At 40.9% G+C, this 26,866-nt stretch overlaps 1 protein-coding gene across 4 annotated transcripts in view; it reads right to left on the bottom strand.

The window, feature by feature from the left end:
* Positions 1-26,866, bottom strand: part of DAGLA (diacylglycerol lipase alpha) — a 139,829-nt gene that overhangs the window by 45,909 nt on the left and 67,054 nt on the right. For 3 of the 4 annotated variants that reach the window (XR_006414268.1, XM_044425676.1, XM_044425677.1), the window contains 4 exons: positions 18,265-18,403; positions 10,548-10,759; positions 1,397-1,498; positions 738-876 (listed from right to left, as the gene is read on the bottom strand). Coding sequence is in view for 3 of the 4 variants with exons in the window: in XM_044425676.1 (XP_044281611.1) it covers positions 738-876; positions 1,397-1,498; positions 10,548-10,759; positions 18,265-18,359 (548 nt within the window). In the remaining variant the exon portion in view is untranslated. Of the gene's footprint in view, positions 1-737; positions 877-1,396; positions 1,499-6,966; positions 7,109-10,547; positions 10,760-18,264; positions 18,404-26,866 lie in introns of those variants that run through there. The other variant, XM_044425678.1, reaches the window with a different exon arrangement.

Genomic DNA, 26,866 nt, shown 5'->3' with positions numbered 1-26,866 from the left:
AGATAAGCTTTACATATCTTTCTATATAATAAAAACAGTGGCAGATGTCTTTTAACTACTAGTCTTGATTCAGAGAGGCACAAGCGGTTCCTGCAACAAAAAGTTACAGTGTGGAATGTTCCTGTTTAGGAATGCCATTTCATTCCCCCACTTACCAGTGTTCTGAACAGTCATGTGGTAACTGATCATGCCCAATCTTTCCACTGCTTTGGGGTTCTTTCTCATTCAGTTTTTCCCCCCTGAAAAGTATTTCATGCAAACCTTGTTTTTTCCTGGACCTTGCTACTTATCTCCCCTGTTGAGCATGGATGGTGCCATTCTGGCTACATAAGGACCAGCACACAGAGAACAATATTAGGTATTACTATGTGTGATGATGATACAAATCCTCAACAAGGCTTCCCTCATGCCATCCTTTGCCTAACAGCAACCCTAAGCACAAGATGTATCACAAAATGCTTTTTAAACGGCACCAAACAGCAGTTTAAGGAAACGGATGCTTAATAGAAAACAGGAAGAGCTTATAGAAACAAACTGACCAGATCCAAACAACACATTGTTAATCATGAAACACATCAAGAAAAATGTGATCTGAGTTAGGAAGAAACAGAGGATGCAGAATCCAGACTATCCCTCCCTGAAGTCTGAATTACCACCTCGAGACACTATGAAGGGCGGGATATAAAAGCAGTCATTCAATCAATCAATCAATCAATCAATCAATGTTGCTTCCTTACCGCAAGTTGTATGTCCTCAAGTTACGTTGTCTCCTCTTTGTGGCTCGCAGTTTAACAAAGGTCCGGCCAGTTGGATCAAAGACGCACAGGACAGTGATACAAACACTCAGGATGACAACCCAGTTACAAACAACCATTCCTAGTAAAACAGGAAATATTCAACAGCTCAGTCCGTAAATGGCAGATGCAGCTCATTCATTTTGTGTTTATCTTTTTTAACCTGCAGCAACACATTCCATCTGATCTTCACCAACAAAAGTGAAGGCTATCCCTGAATAAAGCTTCTGGCTGCCTGAGAGATTCTGAATGTAATAGATGGCCATCTTAAAATGTATTTAATTTGTAAGTAATAACAGGGATCTCTCACCACTGTATGCAAGTAATTTGGAGCAAATTAGAGTGATACTTAACAGTTACAGATGCACTATCAATTACTCCTGACGTGTACTGTTTTCCAGGGCCATGACAAAACTATATACACTGTACCTTTTTCAGGCCACAAAATAATAAGTAAGACATTGGGCCCCATCATCATTCAATCCATATATATTAATCTTGTTAATCTTTGTGAATGGGTTCAGTCTATATTCAAAACATTGGAGGCAGGAAAATTTACATTTCTAAAAAGGGAATTAATGCAGAAATTTTTGAATACACACCCAAAGTGACACTCTTGGCAGTAACATCATTGCAGGAGCTGTAGTACTGGGTTAACCAAACAATGCCCACAATAGCATAGACAAACTCAATCACCAGGATGGCTGAAACAATAAAAACATAGTGCACAGTGGCAAAATTATTCCATTAAACTAGAACCTTGTTTCAAAGAACAGCTATATTGCAGTCCTCCTCACTATCAATAGTGTTGTTCTCAGATACCGAAAACATATCAATTTGAGTATGTTGTCTTGCTTCAAGTAAAATCGTACAAATTTGTTTCCAATATAGCTAACATAACTAATACCACCACTCATACCTCTTTAAAGGGGAAAAAGATTTCCAATTAGGGTGGTTTACAACATACTATTCCTCAAGGAAACATTCAAATATCTGTCAGCAGCTATCCCTCATCCCCAATTAGCATTATTAATCAATAAGTGCTCTAACAATAGGCACTCTAAGAATATGGACACATCCCCAAGTACGTAATACAGGCAACAGCACATACTCTTACATGTCCCACCCCATTTACTCTGCAAGCTGATTAATCTTGTCAAATATTTACAATGTAAGAGTCTATTAAGAGAAATTAATCTCAAAGGGTTAATCTGACATATGACATTTCCTTCCAATTTTCTTCCCATTGCAATTTCTATTCTTAAAACCACTTAAGTTTTTAGAAATCTCCAGAAAGGTACACATGGGCATGTGGCATATTTTATTTTAGTTATGGAAAAATGTAAAAATCCTAGACATATCTTAGAACTAGGGGTTGGAATTTCTTCAGGGTTGGGATCAGAAGAAAACTTTGGGAGCTCATAAAAGCCTGCCTCAGAGGAGAGGGAAGCTTTTGAGCCATACTATTTGTGGCTTGGATAAAAATTGTTATTGGTTGCTGCCATTACAACCTGTGAAAAGTCCTTATCATGGTTCACTGGTGGCAGTATTGAAAAGTTATTGTTCCTCACAGCATGAATGTTCATTTTTATTTTTCTGAAAGGTTTTTTAAATTGAATATATAAATAAGATACAAATGCTCATTTTTAATAATTAAATTTCAGGCCAAACTTAATTTTCTAGGTTTTTACTACACTTCAAACTAAAAAGACAGAGCTAGTTCACAGAAGTGTGACTGGCAGTGTTGCAAAATCTGTTTATATATTCACTGTAATTATTGAAGGTGAATAACAAACACTGCTCATGATGAATAACACACTTTATCTCTCTCTCCATTCAAATACTTCAAGCAATCTGGAAAGTGTTAGTGAATGTTTAAAAAATAATAATTTAGCTTTAGACACTCATGTAATACTTTAAAGAGGAGGAGAAGAAACCATGCAAGTTCCTCTCTTAGTCATGCTCTGTCATTCAAGAACATGACCTAACAGATAAGAACTCATCTGAACCCAGATGTTCCCAAAGGGTGGCTTATTTTGGACCAGCACACTACCCTGACAATCTGTGTCTTGTTCTAGGGGTTGTTTGACCCATAAGGGGTTGGCATGTCATCTGGAGAAGCAACTGTTTTGTGGGTTGCAGGGACTGGTTAGTTAGCCACTCAACAAGTGGCAAAAGCTCCTGCTGCTCTACACCCCCTTGCATTTGTCCTTGCCACCACCAGCACCAACTTGTCCACTGATAAGTTACAGCTTCCATGTAGCCTGAAGTGCCTGATCCTGCCTACTCTTGGAAGCTAAGCAGGGTCAGGCCTGGGCAGAAGTGGGATGGGTGACTTGAGTGTATGATTCTATGATTAATGCTGTCAACTGCCTAGAGAGCTTTGGCTATGGGCAGTATAAAAATGTAATAATAATGATACCCTGGCAGTACTTTGGAGTGACCGTCACTGGTTTGTCACCTTTTCTGGACTCAGAAAATTGCACAATTACATTCAATATTTTTAACATTCTTATTTCTGTCTTCCTTTTTGATAGTCTTATTTTTGCATTTTTCTCCTTTGACTGTCCAATATGTATAGTTTTGCCTGCTCAATTTCATTGTCAGTTTCAGCTACAAAAAGAGAGCTGGGGATAGGTAACATACATGGAAATTGATACACATGGAAAACAAAGTATGCATATGGGCAAATTTGCACACACAATTTTTCCTTAGATTGATTGCCTGGTTGATATTTGAAAGTGGGGAAATGGCAAAAAAAGGTGCAGCCAGAGGAGCAGAGGACAAGATCTTTCACCTAGCAATGTAATCTTCTGGCCTTTAAGTATTGAACTGACAGTTCTCAATGTCCTCCACCTTTTCAGCACTTTCCCAAATCTTCAGCTAGATCAGATAACAGAGATCCTAACCCATGCCCCTTTCTGAGTTTCTTTTCAAAACACTTACTACTGCAGTTACTGCAGTCCATTGACCATTCAAACCCCCACAGAAATTATTAACATATAATTAATAATTTTGTGTAAGCCATCCTGAGGTTTTTGTGACAGGATGGCATATAAATATCTTGAATGAATGAATGAATGACTGGGATTTGTTCCTGCAGTGTACAAATTTTCTCTATATTTATTTCCCAACACTTAAATTTAGGCTAAATTCCCCTCCATTTCCTTCTCAGCCACCAAATGAGCATATATTTTTTTCTGGGTCAAAGAATGTGCAAACATTCCTTGCACATGGGACGCTAGTGCTATTCACACTACTTGATGGGGCTCCATTTATTATATTCCATTCAATCATCTTTTTAAAAATCGAAGTCTTTTGAGACTTTAGGTGCTTAGAAAGATGGACAAATTCAGCCTACCCCTGTCAAATCTACAGTTCCTTTTAAAAGTCTTCCCTCCTCACAAGGCTCCCTGTGTTCTTTTCACAGGTATGCAGGCAATGATATTAGTTGGGAGCGTGGGAAGCTATCAGAGGAACACAAAAAACTCTAAGAATGCCAGTACCAAACTGGGATAAATACTTCCTCCTCTGTTTTTCAAGCAAAGAGCACTTGCATCTTTGCTTTGAACTGACAATTCAACTTCTGACAGCAGGTGAGACAAATTAAAGTGCAAGGACGGAAGGATGGAAAGAAAGACAGACAGACAGACAGACAGACAGGATCCTTATTAGTAACTTTAAAGGATACATTAACAAAAGTTAATGGCAAAGCAATCTCTGCAAAATGAAATGAAATGAAACAGAAAAAGCAGGGGGAAATGGAGTGAACCAAAATGGCTCCCAGTAGCGTTGGAGAGAGCAACTGGAGTTTCAGTTGCCCTGAGCTGCTGGCTGGAAGACTGAGGTGGAAGAAGGGGTGACAACTCACAGTAAGGCCAGTCGTCTGATGGCTGAACTGTGAATTGTTCTCTCAACAACTAACCCACAGTAGTTTATTGTCAAGGTGGGCTGGCATGACATGCACACCTACCCACTGCATAACTTATTACAGAATGGTTTGGCTTTTAATTTCCCATAGGACTGAAATTAATTAAACCAGAGGCTACATTTTTTCTGGAAAGGAGACCTCTGATTTTGCGCACCTCTCCCTGCCATTCCCTGTTGTGTCTCCAATTATACATGTACTATCAAAACTATCATTTCTGGGTGTAGGCTCTACACAAATCAGTATCTGCACACAACCAAATACAGTAAAGGGGCTATTCTCATCCACAGAAAAGCAATGAAACATTGCTCTAGCCTTGAGTCATAAAATACAAAATGCTTCCTATACAGGCAGTGGTACTTCCTCCTAACGTTCAGAAAAGTGCTGCCTCAAAGGCACGGAAAGGAGAAAAATATGAGCCCCTTCATGTGCACAGGCATGCATGCAGAAGGCAGGGAGGGTTTTTGTTTTTTAACAAAATGTGCCAAACAGCATGATACACAAGAAGTTTCTTTAGAAACAGTGGGAGTGCAAAAGTAGCTTCCAAGATAGCATGATATACAGGCACTTATTAAAAGGAAAAGTGAGAATGCACAAAGATTTTTATGCACTTTTCTAGGATGGTGCTTTGCATTTTCCTTGCATTCCCTCTGTCACACACTCCAACCACCACTACTCCAGCTCTGACTTAAATTCTAGATTTGAATTATCAAACATTTTAAGGTAGGTGTGGCTATGTCAAATGAGACCTAAGAAAAAAGACGTTTGTCAACACTGTGAACATAGCATTCAGAAAGGGGATAATTCCTTTCTTAACATGAACAATACATTCAAGAAACAAGTCATTACATTATACGAAGCAATATGCTGACCTCTCAAAATGTTTAAAATTGGCTTGATGCCTTGTGTTGAATATTCTTTACAAATTCTAATAAAAATATTTGTCCCAGGGTGAGACAACAAGCCATCCACATGTCTATTTTTGTATGTGATATGAATGAACGACCAGTTTAAAAGATGTGCCAAAGCAATGCCTATTTTTAATCCCACCTACCCCGCATGTTATCATTTTTTGAAAATCTGGGTGCTATGCCAATAACTGCATGATGAGATTGTATGTTCTTTTGAAGACAAAGCAGTTCCCCTACACATATCAATGGAAGAGAAACTTTTAAGTAGTCAGTACCTACATAGGATTCCTGGTGAGAAAGGCAGGGCAAGTTTGGCAGATGCGGTCTAAGTTTGGCAGTGGGTGTACTACAGCAAGTATTACATTTTTGCAAATCAAGTATCAGGGCAGATAGAAAAGAATAACCATTAAATGCTATTGCTGCGGTTTTCTAGATGGCAATGTAAAAGCTTATTAGAAAGAAATATGCCAAATTGTATGCCCCTTTCTCAGTACATGCATTGAGCACATGCATTGCTGGGAAGATGGCAAATGAAGTGATACGTAAGCTACTACTTCATTTAATAAGATGAGAAGTTGGCAGAGATCCAAAAAATTAAAACAGAAAAAGTTTACAGAACACTTTACACAGGGTAAATTGATGCAATGGATGGTTCTGCAACTGTATAATGAAACGTTGACTGACTGATGCAGGCTTCATGAGGGTAATTAGCAAAAATAAGATTGTTGTCTTTCCCACATCTGTAAATTAAGTGAAAAAAATTACTAGATCTCTAAATGGCTCTTTCCTGGCTATCAGCATTCACAGGAAATAAAGCCGAGCTAAAAACTGTCCTTGGATATTCAGAAATTGGATTACTCCCTTGATGATCTTAAGCCTTGAGCTTAGAAAAGTAAGGTTGCTTACCTGTAGCTGACATTCTTTGAGTGGTCATCTGTGCATCACGCACATGGGCTCTGAGCTTGCATGGTGCCTGTAGTCAGGAAGATTTCCCTAGCTAAGCTCAATTTTTGGCAGGAGTCTCACCCCCTCTCTCACTAGTATAAATAGGAGCAGCTCCTGCCATTTCCCCCAGTTCAAATGAGACCAACGTTTTGGTCTCAGAACTGGGAATTGGATCGAGAATGGTATAATCCACACTAAAAATGGCAAGGATTTGGGAAGGAAGGGTCTGTATTAGGGATGGAAGGTTGTCAACATAAACGTGGGATCAGTAGGTGGATTGTGTGAATGCACAGATGACCATGCAAAGAACATCAGTTACAGGTAAGTAACCTTACCTCCTTCTTCATGGTCTCTGTGCATCACACATACAGGTGATTAGTAAGCTTACCCCATTATGGAGGTGGACAGTGTCATCACTGGAGAGTGCTGAGGCAATAAGGGTTGATACATTATCCGGAGGGAAGTATGCTCAAGCTGTCACTGAATTCAGCTGTCACTGAATTCAGGCATGCTTTGATGTACAGGATTGACTGGGAAGGGACAAGCAGAGATTTCTCATTAATACAGAATTCCAATCTGCCCAAGAAATTACATGATTCCCAAATTGAGCTCAATAGATCCTCCTGGGATGGGATGAACAGTAGCCAATTATCCAGGTATGGGAAAATTTGGATCCCTTGGAGCTGAAGATGGTACATACATACTATGGCCATACATTCGGTAACACCCATGGGGCTATGGAGAGGCCGAACAGTAGGACCAAAACTTCAAATGCCTCACTTCTGATTTGGAACTTCAGGAACTGGTAGTAGTCTGGATGAATGGACATGTGGAAATAAGAGTCTTTCAAATCAATTGATGCAAACCTGCCCCCTTGATGCAGTAGTGGGAGAAGATTTTGCAGAGAGACCATGTGGAACTTGTGTGGGATGAAGAAGTTTACATCTCGCAGGTCTAAGATGGGGCAGAGACCACTTTCCTTCTTCAGAACAATGAAATACTAGGAGTAGAAACCATAATTGAGGTTGGATGGAGGAATGGGATGGATCACTCCTTTCAACAATGATGTGGTGAGCTCTTCCATTAAGGTGAGGAAAGTAGGTGTAGTGCATGCCGGTGTGGTGCATACAGTCCCGAGCAGTGGTAGAGTGTTGAATTCAATTTGGCATTCATTCTCTATGATGGAGAGAACCCACCAATCCAATGTTATGGCTTCCCATTCAGGAAGGTAATCCTCAAGGCAGACTTTGAACCATTCTGGGGCCAATGAGATGGACTGAGTCAGTGGTGGCATAACTTGATATCTCGGCACTCTTTGCTAGTTTGCTGAAACCAAGAGGCACTGCAATGGCGTTGCTGGAGTTGTTGGTGGGAATGGTGGCTGAAGTGGGTTTGGCTCTGGAAAGAAAATGAGCCCCAAAGCCACTTACTGGACCAAAGCCCATCCTCCTTGCTGTCATTCTGGCCTACTGTATGGCATTAATATTCTCATTGGTCTACATATTTAAGAGCCCCTCCCTGTCAAAGAGCATTTCCTCAATCTAGGACCATGCTTCCTGTAAGAGGCTCACTGCCTGGAGCCAGGCATGCCTCTGAATCCCCACTGCGCTAATGAAGGTCCAAGAGTCACAGTCAGCATAGTGACATGCAGTGTTTATTTGTTGCCTGGAGAGTCAAAGAGCCCCTGGAATATCCAAGCCAATTCCCAGTGCTGTTTGGGAAGAAACTTGGTTTGTAATTGGAGATACAAAGGCCCAGTCCCATCACTGTATAGACCCTCTTTGCTTTTGCATCAAGTCACATCTTTCTATGATAACATCATATACTAGGTCTACCAGAGACTCAGTGAGCAGTTGAGTCTCCAGTCCAAGTGACATCACCATTCAGGGGACTAGTTTTGAGAACCTTCCCAGGTCTTTGGAGGGGGATCCCAGACCTTGTTGTTTGGTGAGGCTGACACCAGCACGTCATAAATTGAAGGTAGATCAGATCTGGAGGCATAATCAGCAGGGTCTGAAGATGAAGAATGGCTGGATGATGAAGACGGTCTTTGTGGTGGCCTATCAAGATGATGGACAGACAGGAGCAGGAGGCTGGAAGGTCCAAGCTGTTCTGAAGATAATAGGGCCCATGGTTCCTCCAGGTGGTACACAGATTATATTGGTAGTGCCATGGGTCCACAGGCCTCCATCCCCAAGGGTAGCTGGGATGGTAAGGTGCCGTTGGTGGTGGCAGGGCCGAGCAGTCTTCCTGGTCACAGGTTGCTGATGGGGACCTGGGCTGTCCCATCAGCCAACATGTGGAGTTCTGGGACAGAGCCAGAGAAAAGGTTCTGTATGGTAGTCCAGTGGCTGGGTAGAAAAATGGGAAAGGCAGCTCTTCATCTCAACATGAGGAGCTGACAGATCTAGGTGGAGAAATAGGCCAGGGTATGGGGTGATATGTCCTGTATCTCCCCTTTAGAGAAGGAGTGCAGCGCAGTCAGTTCTGCTCATGCCCTTTAGCCTGATAGAGGAGCTGGTGTTGAGACTTGTGGGGGAGTTGGTGGCAAGACTGGTTGTGGGGCCAGCATTGATATGGTAGCCAAGGCCACTGGTGGAAAAGGAGACTGAATGCGCACTGAGGGTTCCAATGACAATTGGTGTTGGGCCTGCTCTGGGGGTATTTCTTAACCATTTTTGGCTGCCATCTTAGTGTCAATTGCTATTTTGTGGAACCTGTTCATCCACTTTTTCAACTTCTTTTCATCATGTGGATGCTTGGTTTTTGTGGGAACCAATGAAGCAGTTGGTGGAGCCACAGCAGCCACTGATGGACCAAGAGAGGAGGCAGAAGCCCGCAAGGTCAAACAGCAATCCTGAGGCTTAGCAGTGAGTGATTATACTGCCATAAGGGTACAGCTCCACATTTCATTCTTGAGCTGTCCAACTCAATTTTTGTGAGCCTGGCACAAGTAAAAGCCTTGCAGTGAGTGGGGCAAGAGTCCATTCGGTGGTCTTCTTCAAAGCAAAACAGGCAAAGACAATGCCATCTGTAGAGGGCATTTGTGTGCCACAATGGACACATTTCCAGAAAGTTGCCTTGAGGGCCAATGGGGAGGGGTAGAAGAAAAGGTAAGTAGAAAAAGAAGGGCAGTAGAAGGGTTCTTGGGAGGCGGGAGATAAGGGCAGATTAAAGTGAGTATGAAATCAAAGAAAGAATAGGTAGAAGTTGTAAGTAAGGAGGAAGGTGAAGGAACACGGACAGCTAGAAACCTGAGGCACCCAAAACAGTGTTTGAAAAGAACTAGGAAAAAAGGTGGAAACCCCTCCTACTTATACTAGAGAGGGAAAGGAGGCAGGGCTTCTGCCAAAAATTGAGCACAGCTATGAAAATATTCCAACAACAGGCCTCACGCAGGCACAGAACCCATATATATGATCCACAGAAACCATGAAGAATTCTGTGTTATCCTGTGCAGGGCAGGAGGGATGGAGGCAATCTTTCTTTTCCTGTTCTCCCATTCTGCTTTTTCCACTTATGTAGCTGGGGCATTTTGGAGGAAAAGAGGAGACTGGGTGGGTTGCTGCACAACTTGCGTCCTGGCCTCTCCAGTCTCTTCCCTTCCTTTGACTTTAGAGGGCTTCTGGTGAAATTCTTTCCATGCCAGCTGTATGGGGGAAGGGGATCAGATCTCTAATACCTCACTCTGAAATTGGAATGCTGCTTCCAACCTTGGAGGATAGAATCTGAACTACCCTATGGCCCTTCAAACAGTCTAGGGACCATAAGATTGCTCCCTTAAGATCAACAAAAATTCTGGAAGAATATACTCTCCTTGGCAATATGTATATTCTGAAGTGGCTTGAAGGTCAACTCAATTTTCAGAGTCAGTCTTTACGTACTGAAGGGAGAATTCTTTAAGAGCATGACAGATGGTTACAATAAAATCAAATATTTGTAAGTTCCCTGGGCATCACTGCCTCTTACCCAGTCTGACGTACAGCACATATTGCATTGAATCCCGGGGTTCTGTGTACAGGATGCTGCCCCGCATACTGAGCCAGATGATTGCGACTTCTGCGATCATGCAGCTGAGCAAAATACCCAGATAGCCTCTGCCGTGGTCCACCAAGTTGAGAGAACAGGTTTCATTGGGATTGTATGCCAGTCCGAAGAGCACCACAGAAAGGATTATAAACCTACCACACACAAGACACATACAACATTCCCTTGATACATCATGAGACAGCATATTCATAATTAAAAAGATTTAAAATGGGAATAGCAGTCTTGCATTTTGGTAACGTTTTGAACACAGCCCTTTGGGAAGGGTGTTCCTTAATATAAGTAGTTGAGTGTATTTAAACTTTCATGCATCTAATTGAAATGAACTATTGCCTATGAAAGCTCTTCCCATAATAAACCAGTTACCCTCTTTGGAGTTCTAGAACTTTTATTTTTTTCCACCACATTAATATCTTGTTACTGTCTAAACAGTAAAATATGACAGGGTTTCTAGAGTTAGGCACAAAGAGACTACCATCAGTATACAGGTAGCTCTGGATTTCTCAGAATACAGGCAAATATCACATTTTATCAGTGACAAACCTGTGCTTTACTAATGTCATCCATCTATTTATGTTATAGATTTAGATACTGCTCTGATAGTAAAATGCTGGTGGTTAGCTATGAAGGATTTTTTCCACCCACATTCAGTTTTCTGGAAAGCATCCCAGCACACTGTTTTTCTGCAACAACAGAAAGAAAAAAAGGGGCTGCAATCCCTTTAAAGAGACTTATCTACTTCTCCATTGTGGCTAGGAGGTCTGGAAATGAGAATAATTAAAGCTTGTACATCTTTCAGTAGACACCAGAGGGCAGAAGTAAATGTAGCAGACACACACTGTTCAAAGCCAACACCAAAATTATAATGTTCCTTTGCTAATACGGTATTCACCATGCTTGCCAATATTATGATATATACATTATATATGGGAGCATGCCTACATTATAAAAGTTAAAACAGTTTAGCTATCACAGAAAGCCTCCATTAATTTGCTTGCCCTCCGGGAAGATGCCTAACAACATGTGGATTACAAACATGCAAGCACACATAATACAACAGAACACAATAGAACACCGCTGACTTCAATATGATCAGGGAAGGGCAGACTTTGGGCTTCTAGGATCTATTTTCATTTTCTAAAAATGTGAGATCCATCAGTTGGAGACTGGTTCAACAGGAAGTTCGTTGAGTATCAGAACTGAAAGGAAATCAGTCTTTCCACACAAGAATCTATTTTTTGTTACTCCTTTATTTCAATAGTATAGTCCAGGGGATGTATGTTCATTTTGTCACTGATGCTATCAAGCAATTGGGAATCAGAAAGCCTTAGAGATCTAGCACAATCAACCAGAACCCTACGATACATCTGTGAGTCCTAATTTTTAAAAAATGCTTATGATTTTATATGCTCTGTGGCATTTTATGTATCTTGTGAAGGTAACTGATATACATTTTTGTTTGATAATTGTATTTGTTGTGTTGTTTTATGTGTGATGTATTAATTCAGGTGTCCTGTGGCTATAGCAAATAAATAAATGGGAAAAGATTAATGGTGATGACAATGATGAATCACACCAATATTTACAAAATCTTGTACAACGCAGAGGCTGGTAGCTAAAAGAGGGTTAGAAACCTGCGTAAAACAAAAGAATCCCAGTGCAATACAGGCAAAACATCTCAGTCCTGGAAGCAGCGTGCCACCACAAAATCAAGCGAAGCACACATGTGAGAAAAAGGAAAGTGTTATTTATTTATTAACTTAAGTTATTATGTAGTAAATGTCCCCTCTTAGACACACTGCTTCACATGATCAGGAAGTCTGAAAGTGTCAGAGAAGCCAAGAGCAAGGCCAACAGGAGGACAGACATGCTCACTAGGCCAGTCTCCAAGCAGGGTCATTCATACTCAGACTCGGATGCATCCACCCTCTTCAGGAGTAACAGTTACATCAACAGAAGAGAATGAATATGTCTAATGGTGATGGGAGCAGAGATATTTCTGAAAGAAAGCTATTGGGCAGCACTGGTAGTTGAAGGCAACACCAGTGGAGGATCTTTCACACATAACCCCACGGATACTCAAGCTAACTCTACTGAGCAGGAGGCGGCACTCATAACCCATTTCTGGATTTTATTGCTTTGTAAACCCTAAAATGAAACAAAAGATAGTGCCAGAAGATAAGGCTCCCAGGTTGGAAGGCACTCAACCACCTACTGGGGAAGAGGAAAGGACAAGTACAAATAGCACTGTTGCTAATGATGCAACAAGGCCTAGGATGCAAGAAAGTCTAGTGGCCAAAGGAAAGGCTGATGCTGCACGGCACATACACTTGCAACATGACAGTGTGAAGTATGAATCAAGGCAAATCGGAAACTGTACAGCAAAAATTGGAATGGTTCCACATCATAGCACTTGGTGGGAGCAAACTGAAGTGGACTGGAATGGCACGTTTTCAGTCAATCAAACACAAAGTGTTTTACTCTGGAAAAGACACCCTCAGAAGAAATGGAGTGGATCTAACACTGAGGCAAGATGTAACAAAGGCAGTAAGGGATTAAAATGCAAAGTCCGACTGAATCCTATTGCTCAGAAATTTCAGAAAACCATCAACATCACCATCATTCAAGCCTATGCTTCAACAACTGATGTTGTTGAAGACATCAAAAACTTTCATGATACTGTCTAGGAGGACATTGGTAATGCACCAAAACAAGACATGCTGATAATAATAGGTGACTGGAACACAAAAGTAGGAAACAAAGCAGAAGAGTGACTCATAGAATACTGTGAAACCAACCAACTCATTTTTCAGGCAACCCATGAGGCAACCATACACATGGATATCATCAGAAGGCCAAAACAGAAATCAGCTATGCCAAAATTAAAAATCAAAAACAAGAGTCCTCTTCCAGAAGTTCCAAAAACCAATATGGAAATTCCAACTTGGACTGAGAATGCAAGTTCTTTTCTCAGCCTACGTTGGTGTACCTAAGCTGTTGTCTCTATACAACCTGGCCACTGTCAGGTCACCTCCTGGCTGGGTTACTATTACTATTCAGAAACATCTAATGATCCAAATACTCATTTATGCATTTATACTCCTTCTTTTAAAAAAGCCTTTAGTGAGGCTGTTTGTATATAACAACAAAACATCACTTTAAAAACCCATTGTTGTATGGAATGTGCAGGTATACTGTCTGTAGCAAGTTTTAGTATGTTCAACTGCTTTAGCAGGAGGAAGCAAAAAAAGATTGACAGCTGGGTTTTATAGCCCCTAAACAACCCAGCACTCTGGATTTAAATATCATGCCACACAGCATTTGCAGGAACTGATCATGAATTGTGCACTAAAGCAGAAGAGGCTGATGTGCTATTGTTATGAGCAAACCAGGTCATTGACATTGGAAGATAATTTATCCTGAATAGCAGTTTTAAAATCAAGCAAATCAATGAAGAACAAAAAAAAGGTGAAAAATATTATCAGTGGGGATGAGCTGAAAGCACAGCACTGGCCTTGCATTAGTTTCTGAGTGTAATTTAAAGTGCTGCTTTCACACTATCAATCCTCAATGGTCTTGGTCCAGGATGCATTTTCATATACAAGGCTCTCACTGCACTAAGATTGGCAACCCTACCTCTTTTTAAAATAATTTTCTATTGATTCTGTGAGAACACCATCTGAGCAGTTTTGGTTTCAGATTTTAATAACCTATTAAGAACTTTTCATTATGGCTCTACAGACAAGTTCTACTTCTAGTTGTCTTATTGTAATAAGATTACTGTTATTGCCTGTTTTAAAATTCTTTCAGCTGACTTGGAAATAATTTCAGCATTTTTGGCTGCCTCTCTGACAGCATTACAAAACCATGTTAGCTACACAGAAATACCCTGAGCATTCCTCTTCATTGCTACTGTTGGAATACAGTTGTATAAGAATACATACATTTGTCTGAAAGAATGTGATCTACAGAAGTTGCCAAAACTGGTACATATATGTATGTATGATAATTTTGATTGAAAGGGTCAGAAGACCCACCTAGTTATTAACCCACATACTTATTAATACAAATGTTCAATATTTCCTTAGTTCTATCACTATTTTACATCTGATTATAGCTACTTTCCCCTTCATGGATCACTGCCTTGTCGTGGCGAAGGGGCTTGCGTAGCTCAATGAAGCTATGAGCTATGCCGTGCAAGGCCACCCAAGACAGACAGGTCATAGCAGAGAGCTCTGACAAAACGTGATCCACTGGAGAAGGAAATGGCAACCCACTCCAGTACCCTTGCCATGAAAGCCCCATAGACAGTACCAAAAGGCAAAGAGATATGACGCCAGAAAATAAGCTCCTCAGGTCAGAAGGTGTCCAATATGCTACTGGGGAAGAGCAGAGGGCTAGTACTAGTAGCACCAGAAAGAATAAAGCGACTGGGTCAAAGCCGAAAGGAAACTCAGTTGCAGATGTATCCGGTGGTGAAAGAAGAGTCTGATGCTGCAAAGATCTATTCTCCATAGGAACCTGGAATGTAAGATCTATGAATCAAGGCAAGCTGGATGTGGTCAAACAAGAGATGACAAGACTGAACATCGCCATCTTAGAAATCAGTGAACTAAAATGGACAGGAATGGGTGAATTTAATTCACATGACCATCAGACTGCGGGCAAGAATCCCTCAGAAGAAATGGAGTAGCCTTCATAGTTAATAAAAGAGTAGGAAAAGCAGTACTGGGATACAATCTCCAAAATGACAGAATTATCTCAGTTCGAATCCAAGGCAAACCTTTCAACATCACAGTAGTCCAAGTCTATGCCCCAACCACTGGTGCTGAACAGGCTGAAGTTGACCGGTTCTATGAAGGCCTACAACACCTTCTAGAATTAATACCCAAAAATGATGTCCTTATCATCATGGGGGATTGGAATGCTAAAGTAGGAAGCCAAAAGAAAACTGGAATGACAGGCAAGTTTGGCCTTGGAGTACAAAACAAAGCAGAGCACAGGCTGGTAGAATTTTGTCAAGAGGATAGATGATCATAGCAAACACTCTTTTCCAACAACCCAAGAGATGACTCTACGCATGGACATCACCACATGGTCAACACAGAAATCAGATTGACTATGTGTTCTGCAGCCAAAGATGGAGAAGCTCTATACAGTCAGTAAAAACCAGACTAGGAGCTGACTGTGGCTCAGATCATGAGCTTCTGGTTGCAAAATTTAGGCTTAAACTGAAGAAAGTAGGGAAAAGCACTAGGCCACTCAGGTATGACCTAAATCATATCCCTGATGAATATACAGTAGAGGTGACAAATAGATTTAAGGAATTAGATCTGATAGACAGAGTGCCTGAAGAACTATGGACGGAGGTTCGCAACATTGTACAAGAGGCAGCAACTAAAACCATCCCTAAATGCAAGGAAGCAAAATGGCTGTCTGAGGAAGCTTTACAAATAGTTGAGGAAAGGAGGGAAGAGAAAGGCAAGGGAGAAAGAGAAAGATACACCCAATTGAATGCAGAATTCCAGAGAATAGCAAGAAGAGATGAGAATGCCTTCTTAAATGAACAGTGCAAAGAAATAGAAGAAAACAATAGAATATGGAGGACCAGAGATCTCTTCAAGAAAATTGGAGATATGAAGGGAACATTTCATGCAAAGGTGAGCATGATAAAGGACCAAAATGGCAGGGACCTAACAGAGGCAGAAGAGATTAAGAAGAGGTGGCAAGATTACACAGAAGAACTGTACAAGAGCTTAACGTCCCTGATAACCATGATGGGGTGGTCACTGACCTTAAGCCAGACATCCTGGAATGTGAAGTCAAATGGGCCTTGGGAAGTCTGAGCAACAACAAAGGTAATGGAGGAGACAGTATTTCAGCTGAGCTATTCAAAATCTTAAAAGACGATGCAGTAAAAGTGCTACACTCAATAAGTCAGCAAATTTGGAAAACTCATAGTGGCCATAGGATTGGAAAAGGTCAGTTTACATTCCGATCCCAAAGAAGGGCAATGCCAAAGAATGCTCAAACTACCACACCATTGCACTCATTTCACATGCTAGCAAAGTAATGCCCCAAATCCTACAAGCTAGGCTCCAGCAGTATGTGGACCGAGAACTACCAGAAGTACAGGCAGGATTTCGAAGAGGGAGAGGAACTAGAGATCAAATTGCCAATATACACTGGATCATGGAGAAAGCTAGGGAGTTCCAGAAAAACATCTGCTTCATTGACTATGCTAAAGCCTTTGACTGTGTGGATCACAACAAATTGTGCCAAGTTCTTAAAGAGATGGGAGTACCTGACCATCTTATTTGTCTCTTGAGAAACCTATATGCGGATCAAGAAGCAACAGTGAGAACTGAACATGGAACCACTGATTGCTTCAAAATTGAGAAAGGAGTTTGGCAAGGCAGTATACTGCTGCCCTATCTATTTAACTTGTATGCAGAGCACATCATGAGAAAGACCAGGCTAGATGAATCACCAATTGGAATTAAGATTGCCAGGAGAAATATCAACAACCTCAGATATGCAGATGATACCACTCTCATGGCAGAAAGTGAAGAGGAACTAAAGTGCCTCTAGATGTGGGTGAAGGAGGAGAGCGCAAAAGTTGGCTTGAAACTCAACATTAAGAAAACTAAGATCATGGCATCCAGTCCACTCACTTCCTGGCAAATAGATGGGGAAGAAATGGAGGTAGTGACAGATTTTATTTTCCTGGGCTCCAAGATCACAGCAGACAGGGACTGTAGCCAAAACATTAAAAGATGCTTGCTCCTGGGGAGGAAAGCTATGGCAAATCTAGACAGCATACTAAAAAGCAGAGGCATCACCCTGCCAACAAAAGTGCGTATAGTCAAGGCTATGGTTTTCCCAGTTGCAATGTATGACTGTGAAAGTCGGACCATAAGGAAGGCTGAGCGCCAAAGAATTGAGGCCTTTGAATTGTGGTGCTGGGGGAGACTCCTGAGAGTCCCTTGGACTGCAGGCCTTTCAAACCGGTCAGTCCCAGAGGAGATCAACCCTGACTGCTCTTTGGAAGGCCAGATAGTGAAGATGAAACGCAAATATTTTGGCCAACTAATGAGAAGGAAGGACTCCCTGGAGAAGAGCCTAATGCTGGGAACAATAGATGGCAAAAGAAGGAGGGGACGGCAGAGGATGAGGTGGCTGGATAGAGTCACTGAAGCAGTCGGTGTGAGTTTAAGTGGACTCTGGGGGATGGTGGAAGGCCTGGAGGAATGTTGTCCACGGGGTCGTAATGGGTCAGACACGTCTTCGCGAGTAACAACAACACAGCTATTTTGCTGCTGCTATTCTAAAACTAGTTAATACAGTATGTTCTTGGGTTTACTTGAGTTTCAGCTCTCTAACACATTTACTGAGGGATATATTTCACACTCATACAAATACTCACATAAGTATACATGCATATAGATATGCATTATACATTTATATAGACATCCTTTTATTGGATCCATTTCTCTCATTTAAGCCCTTGCTAGCATGCAGTATAAATGTAGCATTTTGAACTGCATTTTTAAATAGAAGAAGCAGGATATTAGCAATATCTGGAAATGAAAGCATAGACTCACAGAAATTTTCTTCTCAGTTACACATTTTCACTTACCAAGTGGTATGAAGGAGGAAGAGAAAGATGGCTGGCAACACAAGGTCATCACTGCCCACAGACCAGCGACGACGGAACACCACAATCCCTGGCATGGCTAGTGGGTCTGAGGAGGATCACCAGGCACAACACTCACCATCTATAACAAAAGCAGAGCCAGTAATTAAGCAAGTAATTAAGCAACTCTTTCCAGACATCACAAAAAGAGGAGTAGTCCTCACAAGGATGTCATCTGGTTTTCACTGAAAATTGTTTTAGTCATATCTCATACAAGTTTTCCATACACATCTCACATTTTATCCTGCCACTCCAAGAAGACTGATTAGCGAAATCATCCAACTCAGCTTTATGGCAAATTTCAACACAGGGGGTCTCCTTTCTGAGCTTGGAGCTGAGGATCTACATTCTGATTCCCTTCTCCCCTTGCAGTTGGCATAGAAAGAGCCATACCAAACCTTTTCTCCAAGGTCATGAAGGTGACCCCAGAGATGGAGTAAAGGTGGCAGGGCGGGGAAGGATGGAAACTGTACCAGTAAGATAGAATGTATCCTGATGATGTTCTAGTTTTTTTCCATCCCCCTCCTAAGCTAGATGGCTAAAATCAGCTGTCCAGCAAAATTGCAGAGCTGGAGGTGTGAGAACAGGGAGATCACCTCTGTTGTGCCTGCTACTCTGCACTGGGTTCAGAGGCTTATCAGCATTGAGAGGTGCACCTTCAGTAACTAAATAGCTAGGAACTTGAAAAAATAGAATTAGGAAGATTCCACAGTATTTGCTAGAGAGTTTCCTTATACATGATTTTATGGATTAATTATTTGAACAAGGGTAAGCAAAAGTGATAAATACTTTTGACATTTCATTATGTGTGATTAAAAGAGTGAATGTCATGCAACAGTAAATTTCTTAATTTTAGGATGTTCTTGCTGTCATATGTCTGGCACCAGATGAACAAAACTACTCTTCCCATGGTCTAGCTTCAATAAATCTGCTCAAGCTTGGCACTGTCCTCTGGAGAGTGAGCATGAAAGAAGCCAGGCATATGGGGTCAAAGTGGAAAACTGTTTCCTGCCTCTTGTTGCCTTTTCCTGTTCCAGAGCAGGAAAGGTGGGCAAAGAAAGTTGGATGCTACCATCAGGGTGCCTCCAGGCAGCAATGGGTCTTGCCTGTTGGGCAAAGGCCAGTGGGAAAACAGCTGGCCGGATAAAACTCTTGAGAAGAACTCAAGACCTCTCCATCCAGTCTTATCCAACTTGTCACTTTGCCAGCCTTCTCCCAGAAGAAAAGGCAGTGGCAAAGGCAGAGGGAATAACACTGGCCAGGTTTCACCCAGGTGGTTTTTCCACAGGCCTTCTTTGCACAATGGGAAGAGCCACCTGACAGTGGTGTCTATTGTTCTCTGCTCATCTTTCCTGATAGAGATAGATGTGAGGCTGACCTGAAGTGTGACCAAAATCACCCTACCCATCATTATTCTCTCTCCACACTACCTTTCTGCCCGGAAAAAACAACAGAATTGAATCTTCCTAGTGATAAAGAGGATAGCTACAACTGTGTGGCTCAGTATACTTAACCCTTATAACATGAAATACTACATCTATCATTCTAAATAAAGATGTGCAGAGAATTTAGAAATCTTCTGGGCCATTGACATGGCTCTAAAATTTTTGACTGGCTTGCTGGACAAACTGCACAGTTGGAAAAGCATCATCTGAAAGAAGTCTATAATCCATATACGCTCTAGACTCCAGTTTACAAGATTACTTGGAATGGAAGTGATCATTTTTAGATACCTGTGGAAGCACTTCCCTTCCCTTCTAATAGGTAGCTGGAAAACGTTTATTTCCAATCTCTTAGTATAATGAATTCCTTGTAAAAATCTTGTATGTGCAGTCACCAAATGTGCACCAACCAAGACAATGGCCTGGTTCAAATGATCTTGTCTTTGGACACATATACAGCTGACTCACTCTTCCCTTTTCATAAGCCAAAAGCAAACAAGGAAGTATTCATTAACTGAAGTTTACAAGTACATTTGAAACAAGAAACTATAGTTATTAATTTTACAAGCCAGAATATTAAACCACAGTCTGAAGTTGGTTTAATTGTTTATTTTTCTGAAGCTAGTAACTATAGCTGCCTCATTCAAACCGCACATTAAATAGAATGGAGTCCCTACTCTCCCTGACAAATAATCAGGCTTAGTGGGGATCCTGAGGCTCTTTCTTCCCACTCTGCTCTCCTCATAGGTGGCCCAGAAGACAACATCAGGAAAACTTAGGCTAGTAAAGCAAGGATGACAGCTGCTGAAAAATGTCCAGTCAGTTATTTCCAGTGGCTACCAACAGCTTTCCCACCCCATATTCCTGCTAATGCTGGGAGAGTGGAATAGCTCAGTCTCACTCTCCTAGCATGAGCAGGAGCACAGGGCAGAGGGGGCAGAGTTGGGGTGGGAAGCTGCACTGCACTTCACCCCATCAAGAGGAAGACAAAAACAGTATGACTTGTCCCCCTGCCCATACTTGGCACAACTGCCATTCAAGTGAACAGTGGTCATACTGAGCAAGCCATGTTGCACTCAGCTTTCTTGAGGAGAAAGCAAGCACAATGCAGCCCATTCTGCATTCTTGCTCACCTAAGCAGTGGCCTCACTAAGTGACTGGGGCTCCTCCCTTAGTTGGCATGGTGCTTTTGGCAGCTGTACTGCTCTCCTGGCATCAGCAAAAGCATGGGGTGGGGAAGCTGATCACAGCTGCTTGGCTAGAGCAGCAAGACTTTTTACCATTCTGGCCAAGTAGCTCTGAAGTATTTTGGCTTGACCATGGCGTAGCATGTCATCTAGGTTTGGATGACATACTAAGCCATGGAAGGTTAAGTAAACCTTACTACAAAGACATGGCTTCTTAAAGTGGCTTTGCTGCCACTCTGTGGGAAGCAGGTTAGATTCATGTGACATACTAAGCCACCATGGTTTTGAAGTCACCACAGCTTAGTAAATCACATGAGCCCAGTCCATAAAGATCTGTGGTTAACGAAAAACTTCCTGTTTGACTTTTGGTTTGTACAAAGTGAAGTGGCTGTTTACATGCCCAAAGGCTCATTCACTGGTTTATTCATTCAATTGCAATCAATGATTAAGGGTAGCAGTTTACAATTTTCCTGTTTTTGCTTGGATTGTGGTGGCATCTTAAAAGAGCAGGAATGTTTTTGATTGTATTGGATGCTTGCTTGGTATTACTGAATCAAATACACTGGAGTGTTTGAATGGCTGGAGCCTGACTGGTGAAATGCCAAGTTCTAGTGAAGAATGCTGCTTTTAGGACAGCATTAGCACTGTCTCTGTGAACACTATTCAGCCAGATCCTTCCAAGATATCATCTGGTGTCTTTCACAAAGCCACCTGGATGAGCACACCAACCAGCATAAGCACATGAACAGCATCTTGATGTGCAAGTGGTCATTTTCCTCATATACATTTGTTAAGACAAACAGCAGTTTGTCCATAGTACTTACTAGGATTTGTGCTAGACTGAGAAGTCATAAGTTTGCCTTATAACATCCATGTCATGCCTTTGTGGTATAGTACTAGATTTCCAATGAAAAAGAGATAAAAATATATTCAAAACTGCAGGGTGTTCTTTTGAATGGCAACAAGTAATATTTTAGCTGCAAGCAACTTGGTCTGGACAGTCAAAAAACTACAAGATTGTATAATTTATTTTACAACTTGCATCAGCTATCTTAGGTTTTAATGTCATGTTGGGATACTGCACAGCATTCAAGTGTCTAATCAGAGCATCCATTATGAAAAATCCACAGTCAAAACTTGGTGCCTTTATCTACACAGAAGTGGCAATTGGCTAACTCAATTGGCTAGGATGCCATGAGTGATTCATTGTCCTGAGCACAGCAGCTGTATAATTATATCTAGTTCCTTCTCCCAGATCTCAATTCTTCCAAGTACAGTACTTGTTCAAAAACTCCTCCTTTAGTCTGTCACATCATCATCATCATCATCCTCAACAACAACAAAGTTGTATTTTCCCTTATTACCCTTAAGAAGAGAGCTTCTTTACATCATCATGAAATGCCAGAGCTGATATAACAGACTGTTCTGTGAGTAGTCCACGCACAGTTTGCATAACAGCTCCATTCAGTTTCAATGTCTAAAGGGCCTATTCTTAATGTCCTTGCAGCAAACAGCAGCTGTGGCTTTCAGTCAGCCCTGCCTGCTTCCAGGCACAGCTGCCATAGGCATGTGCTGATGGCACGTGCTGAAACCAGCCCAGATCATCTTTTGGCAACCCACCCTGAATTATCTCTGGACAGTTAATAGCTAGCTGTTTGCCCTGCTGCTTCCATTTTTTCCAGAGACCTCATACAGTCAACAGTGCACTCAAAGTTCTTGCAAACAGCCCTTCCTACTCACAAATTCTGCCAGTGCATTTCAAATGTTGCATTGAAATATACCTACCTCCATACTTCAGATATAAAAAACATTGTTTTTATATGCATTTGTTTGTTTTTATTGTGAGCTGCCCCGAGGCTTTGTTGCAATGGGGGCGGCATAGAAATGTTTTAAATAAATAAGTAAGTAAGTAAGTAAGTATGAATATGTGTCCTTGGAAAAGCTTGTGTGGTTTCCACCAGATCAGAGTCACTGCCCTGTGCTATTCTTCCAGGTTTCTTGCAAAGGAAGTGAGGGTTTAATGCCGTGTTGTTCACTGTTGTATCTGAACAGATACTGAGAACACATCAGATCTGCTAGTTGGGAGAACGTTTGCTTGTTTCTTGAAAGCACCTTGAAGCGGTTATTTATAGGTCAATCTGCAAGCAGGGAAGACTCTAGCCTCCCATATGACACAGCCATTCTCATCCAGAAAATGAGCAGATGATCTTAAAATGGCTCAGTTTCAAGCATGATGGTAGAAATTCCCAGCTCAGCTTGCTGTTTCATATAGTAGATTGAGCTATTTGGTCATGAGTATTGCTGCTTCCGGTGAGTGCCCGCTGCTTTGTTCCAGCTCTTGCCTACCTAGCAATTTGAAAGCATGCAAATACAAGTAGATAAATACCTGTAGGTAGGTAATTCAGTGGGACAGGTAACAGCGTTCTGTGAGCCTCAGTATTTAGTCACGCTGGCCACATGACTACAGAAGTGTCTTCGGACAATGCTCTTTGGCTTACAAATGGACATGAGCACTGGCCCGAGAGCTGAACACGACTAGCACATACATGTGGGGAAACCTTTACCTTTTAACTTTATTCCTGCTTCTGCTCTTAGCTGAAGCAAACTGCTCACCCATAAAGAACAGCAGCAGAATAATTTGACAAGAGCAAAACAAGAAGGACTGATCTTCTCTCAGGAAAGAAGAGTGTACTGAGATGTTCAGCACACCCTATTTGCTCCTCAGTTTTCCCTGATCTCATCCAATTCCAACAATGAACCTTAGTGGTAACCTGAACATGACCTGCAACAAGATTCAATTAAGCCCATAGCTTTTGCCAATGTTGAACTGTTCTATTTCCTTATCCTGCAGCTACCCACCATTATTTTGATGTTGTTTCTTAGCAGTATCCTGTTAGTCTTGTGTATTTATGGCCTAATGGTAGTATCCATGAATGTCACTGCTGACCTGCATTTACTGTTCTCATTAACAAAATGGGCAAAACCAAACCAATCTCACTCCTGTTATGGGTATAACAGCTAGGTTTGCTTCTCAAAGCACCCTTGTGGTGATTGGCAACATGTACTCTCCACATCTAATAAAATCAACACATTATTGTTTTATACTAGGTTTAAATTCCCATCTCCTTACTCTCAGTAACATAGTGAATTTCAAACAGCAATACTGGAGGGGTATTGTGTGAACTTGCATCAGGGAATCCAAAAATGTCATTACTGAAAATTCTGCTACTATCCTGAGTTACAGTGCTAACAATTTATGCTATTTATTGCTTTGCTGTTATTTTAGATCTGAAGAATCTAAGAAAGAGATTAACATTTATTTGCAAATATTCAAGTATAAAGTGACAGAAGATTGCAGAGACTGCATCCATTCAGAAACTTCAAAGGATATATTCAGAAAATAAAACAACATCAAAAAAGGAGAGAAGATTAAAAGAAATAACTGAAAAAAGAAGTCTGCAGAACTCAGGCAAACAAACTAGAAGGGAAGGTGTTCTTTTGTGAAGTTATATAACTTGTTCTTTGAAACTATTATCTAAAACTCTATAAAAAGTAGATCATTTCCCCAATTTTAGACAGGGGTGGTGCTAGATACCTAAAATACCTAAGACAGAGGCCAATACATATACAAGTGCCATAGTTGGAAATATTTGCTATAATTTAATTTTTATAAAAATGCCTGGGAGTACACGGCATTCTTAACCTGCTGCCAAAAAGATGACAATGTTGGCTCTATGTGACCCTCAGCAGGAAATCATTCCATAATTGAAGTTCCTACTGAGAAGACCTCCTTGTTGCCTATTTTCAGGACTCTTTTGAGGCTGGCAACTGAAGGAAGGCCTCAGATTTAAATCACAGTGTCCAAGTAGACTGAGGTAGGGAGACATAACATACTGGGATTAAATACTTCTGGGTAAATCCTCACTTACTCCTCACCTCTCCCCATCACCAACAAACAAATGCTGATATACCTCAGTGATGGAGGACACTGTTTTGCTGCTCCTGGTACACGGACCAGATATGGAGCAAACTACTGCCAAATGTGCAGAAGAGAATGAATATCTTTAATGGTGATGGGAGTAGAGACATTTCTGAAAGGAAGCTATTGGGCAGCACTGGTAGTTGAAGGCAACACCAGTGGAGGATCTTTCACACACAACCCCACAGATACTCAAGCTAATTCTACTGAGTAGGAGGCAGCACTGGTAACCCATTTCTGGATTTTATTACTTTGTAAACCCTATAATGAGACAATCTAAAATGAAACAAAAGATAGTACCAGAAGATAAGGCTCCCAGGTTGGAAGGCACTCAACCACCTACTGGGGAAGAGGAAAGGACAAGTACAAATAGCACTGTCGCTAATGATGCAACAAGGCCTAAGAGGAAAAGTAGGAAACAAAGCAGAATCCAATGCCATTGGAGAATTTGGCCTACAGATCACAAATGAAGCAGAACAGTGACTTGGAGAATACTGTGAAGCCAACTATCTCTTTATTCTTCAGGCAACCCATGAGGGAACTTTGCATGTGAACATCATCAGATGGCCAAAACAGAAATCAACTATGCCAAAAATATAAAGCAAAAACAAGAACCTCTTCCAGAAATTCCAAAAAACAAGAGTGAAATTCAAACTTAGACTGGGAATGCTGAAAGACCAATGCTATTTGACAAGAAGAAAATAAGGTGGAAATAATACAGAGAACTAAACAGAAAAGATAAAAGTGTGAAAGACTCATTAAAACTGGAATCCTATGAAGAAGAGTATGCAATATTAGAAAGCGCAGTGAAAGCTGCTTTGAGAGCACTTGCAAGGGATACAACACCTGGACTCATAGGATACCAACAGAAGTATTTCAAGCTGCACATTGGTTATATATACCAAAAATATGGAAAGACCACAAACATTCAGTATATATTCAGAGCAGCAGCTACAGAACCATTGCACTACTTTCCCATGCAAGCAAAGTGATGCTTATGGTATTGTGACAAAGAATTTTATCTTATATGGAACAAGAAATGCCTGATGTGCAAGCTGGATTTTGAAATGGAAGAGGCACTGGAGATGATATTGCAAATACACATTGGCTACTGGAGTGCACCAAAGAATTTCAAAAGAAGATCACGATCTTCCAAAGGTTTTGACTAAGTGGGTTAAAAGATGTTATAGATAGCCCTGGAAAGAAAAAAATGGTGAGCTTCAACACTTGATTGAATCACTTTATGTTGATACTTTGTTATAATTTATGTATATTGATATTTGTATTTATTTATGTAAGCCGTCCTGAGGCTTTTGCAATAGGACAGCATATAAATATCACAAATAAATAAATAAATTGTCCTTATGTGTAACTTGTATTGAGGACAACAAACTACTGTTAGGAAAGAATACAGAGAAATGGAATTATTTCTTATAGGCAAGGATATATATCTTCAATTTCTCTATATAAAAGGGATCTTCAAAAAGTTTCCACACTTTTAAAACTCTATTTATTAAGAATTTCAAAAACAAATTACATCACTTTTCTACATAGTCACCTTCCTTTGTGATGCATTTTTCCCAGTGTCATACCAACTTTTTAATGCCATCAGCAAAAAATATATAAAATATATTTATAAAATATAAAAGTGCCTCGTATATCTTCAATTTGTATGCAGCACAAATCATAAAAGAAAGCTGGATTAAGATCAGAGGAAGGAGTGAAATTTATAGAAGAGGCATCAGTGATTGAAGATACACAGATGATGCCATAATATTGGCATAAAACTGCAATGAATTGTAACAAATTCTGATTTAAAGTGCTAAAGCAGAACTATAGCTAATATAAAAAAGCAAAAATCATGTCCACAGAAGAATTACAGAACTTTACTGTCAACAATGAAGAAATTGAAATTGTAAAAGATTTTGCATTCCTTG

The sequence above is a fragment of the Varanus komodoensis genome, unplaced genomic scaffold (genome assembly GCF_004798865.1).
Source record: "Varanus komodoensis strain SLA01 unplaced genomic scaffold, ASM479886v1 scaffold16, whole genome shotgun sequence".
Classification (NCBI taxonomy): Eukaryota; Metazoa; Chordata; class Lepidosauria; order Squamata; family Varanidae; genus Varanus; species Varanus komodoensis.
This window is presented reverse-complemented; position numbering and strand designations above follow the sequence as displayed.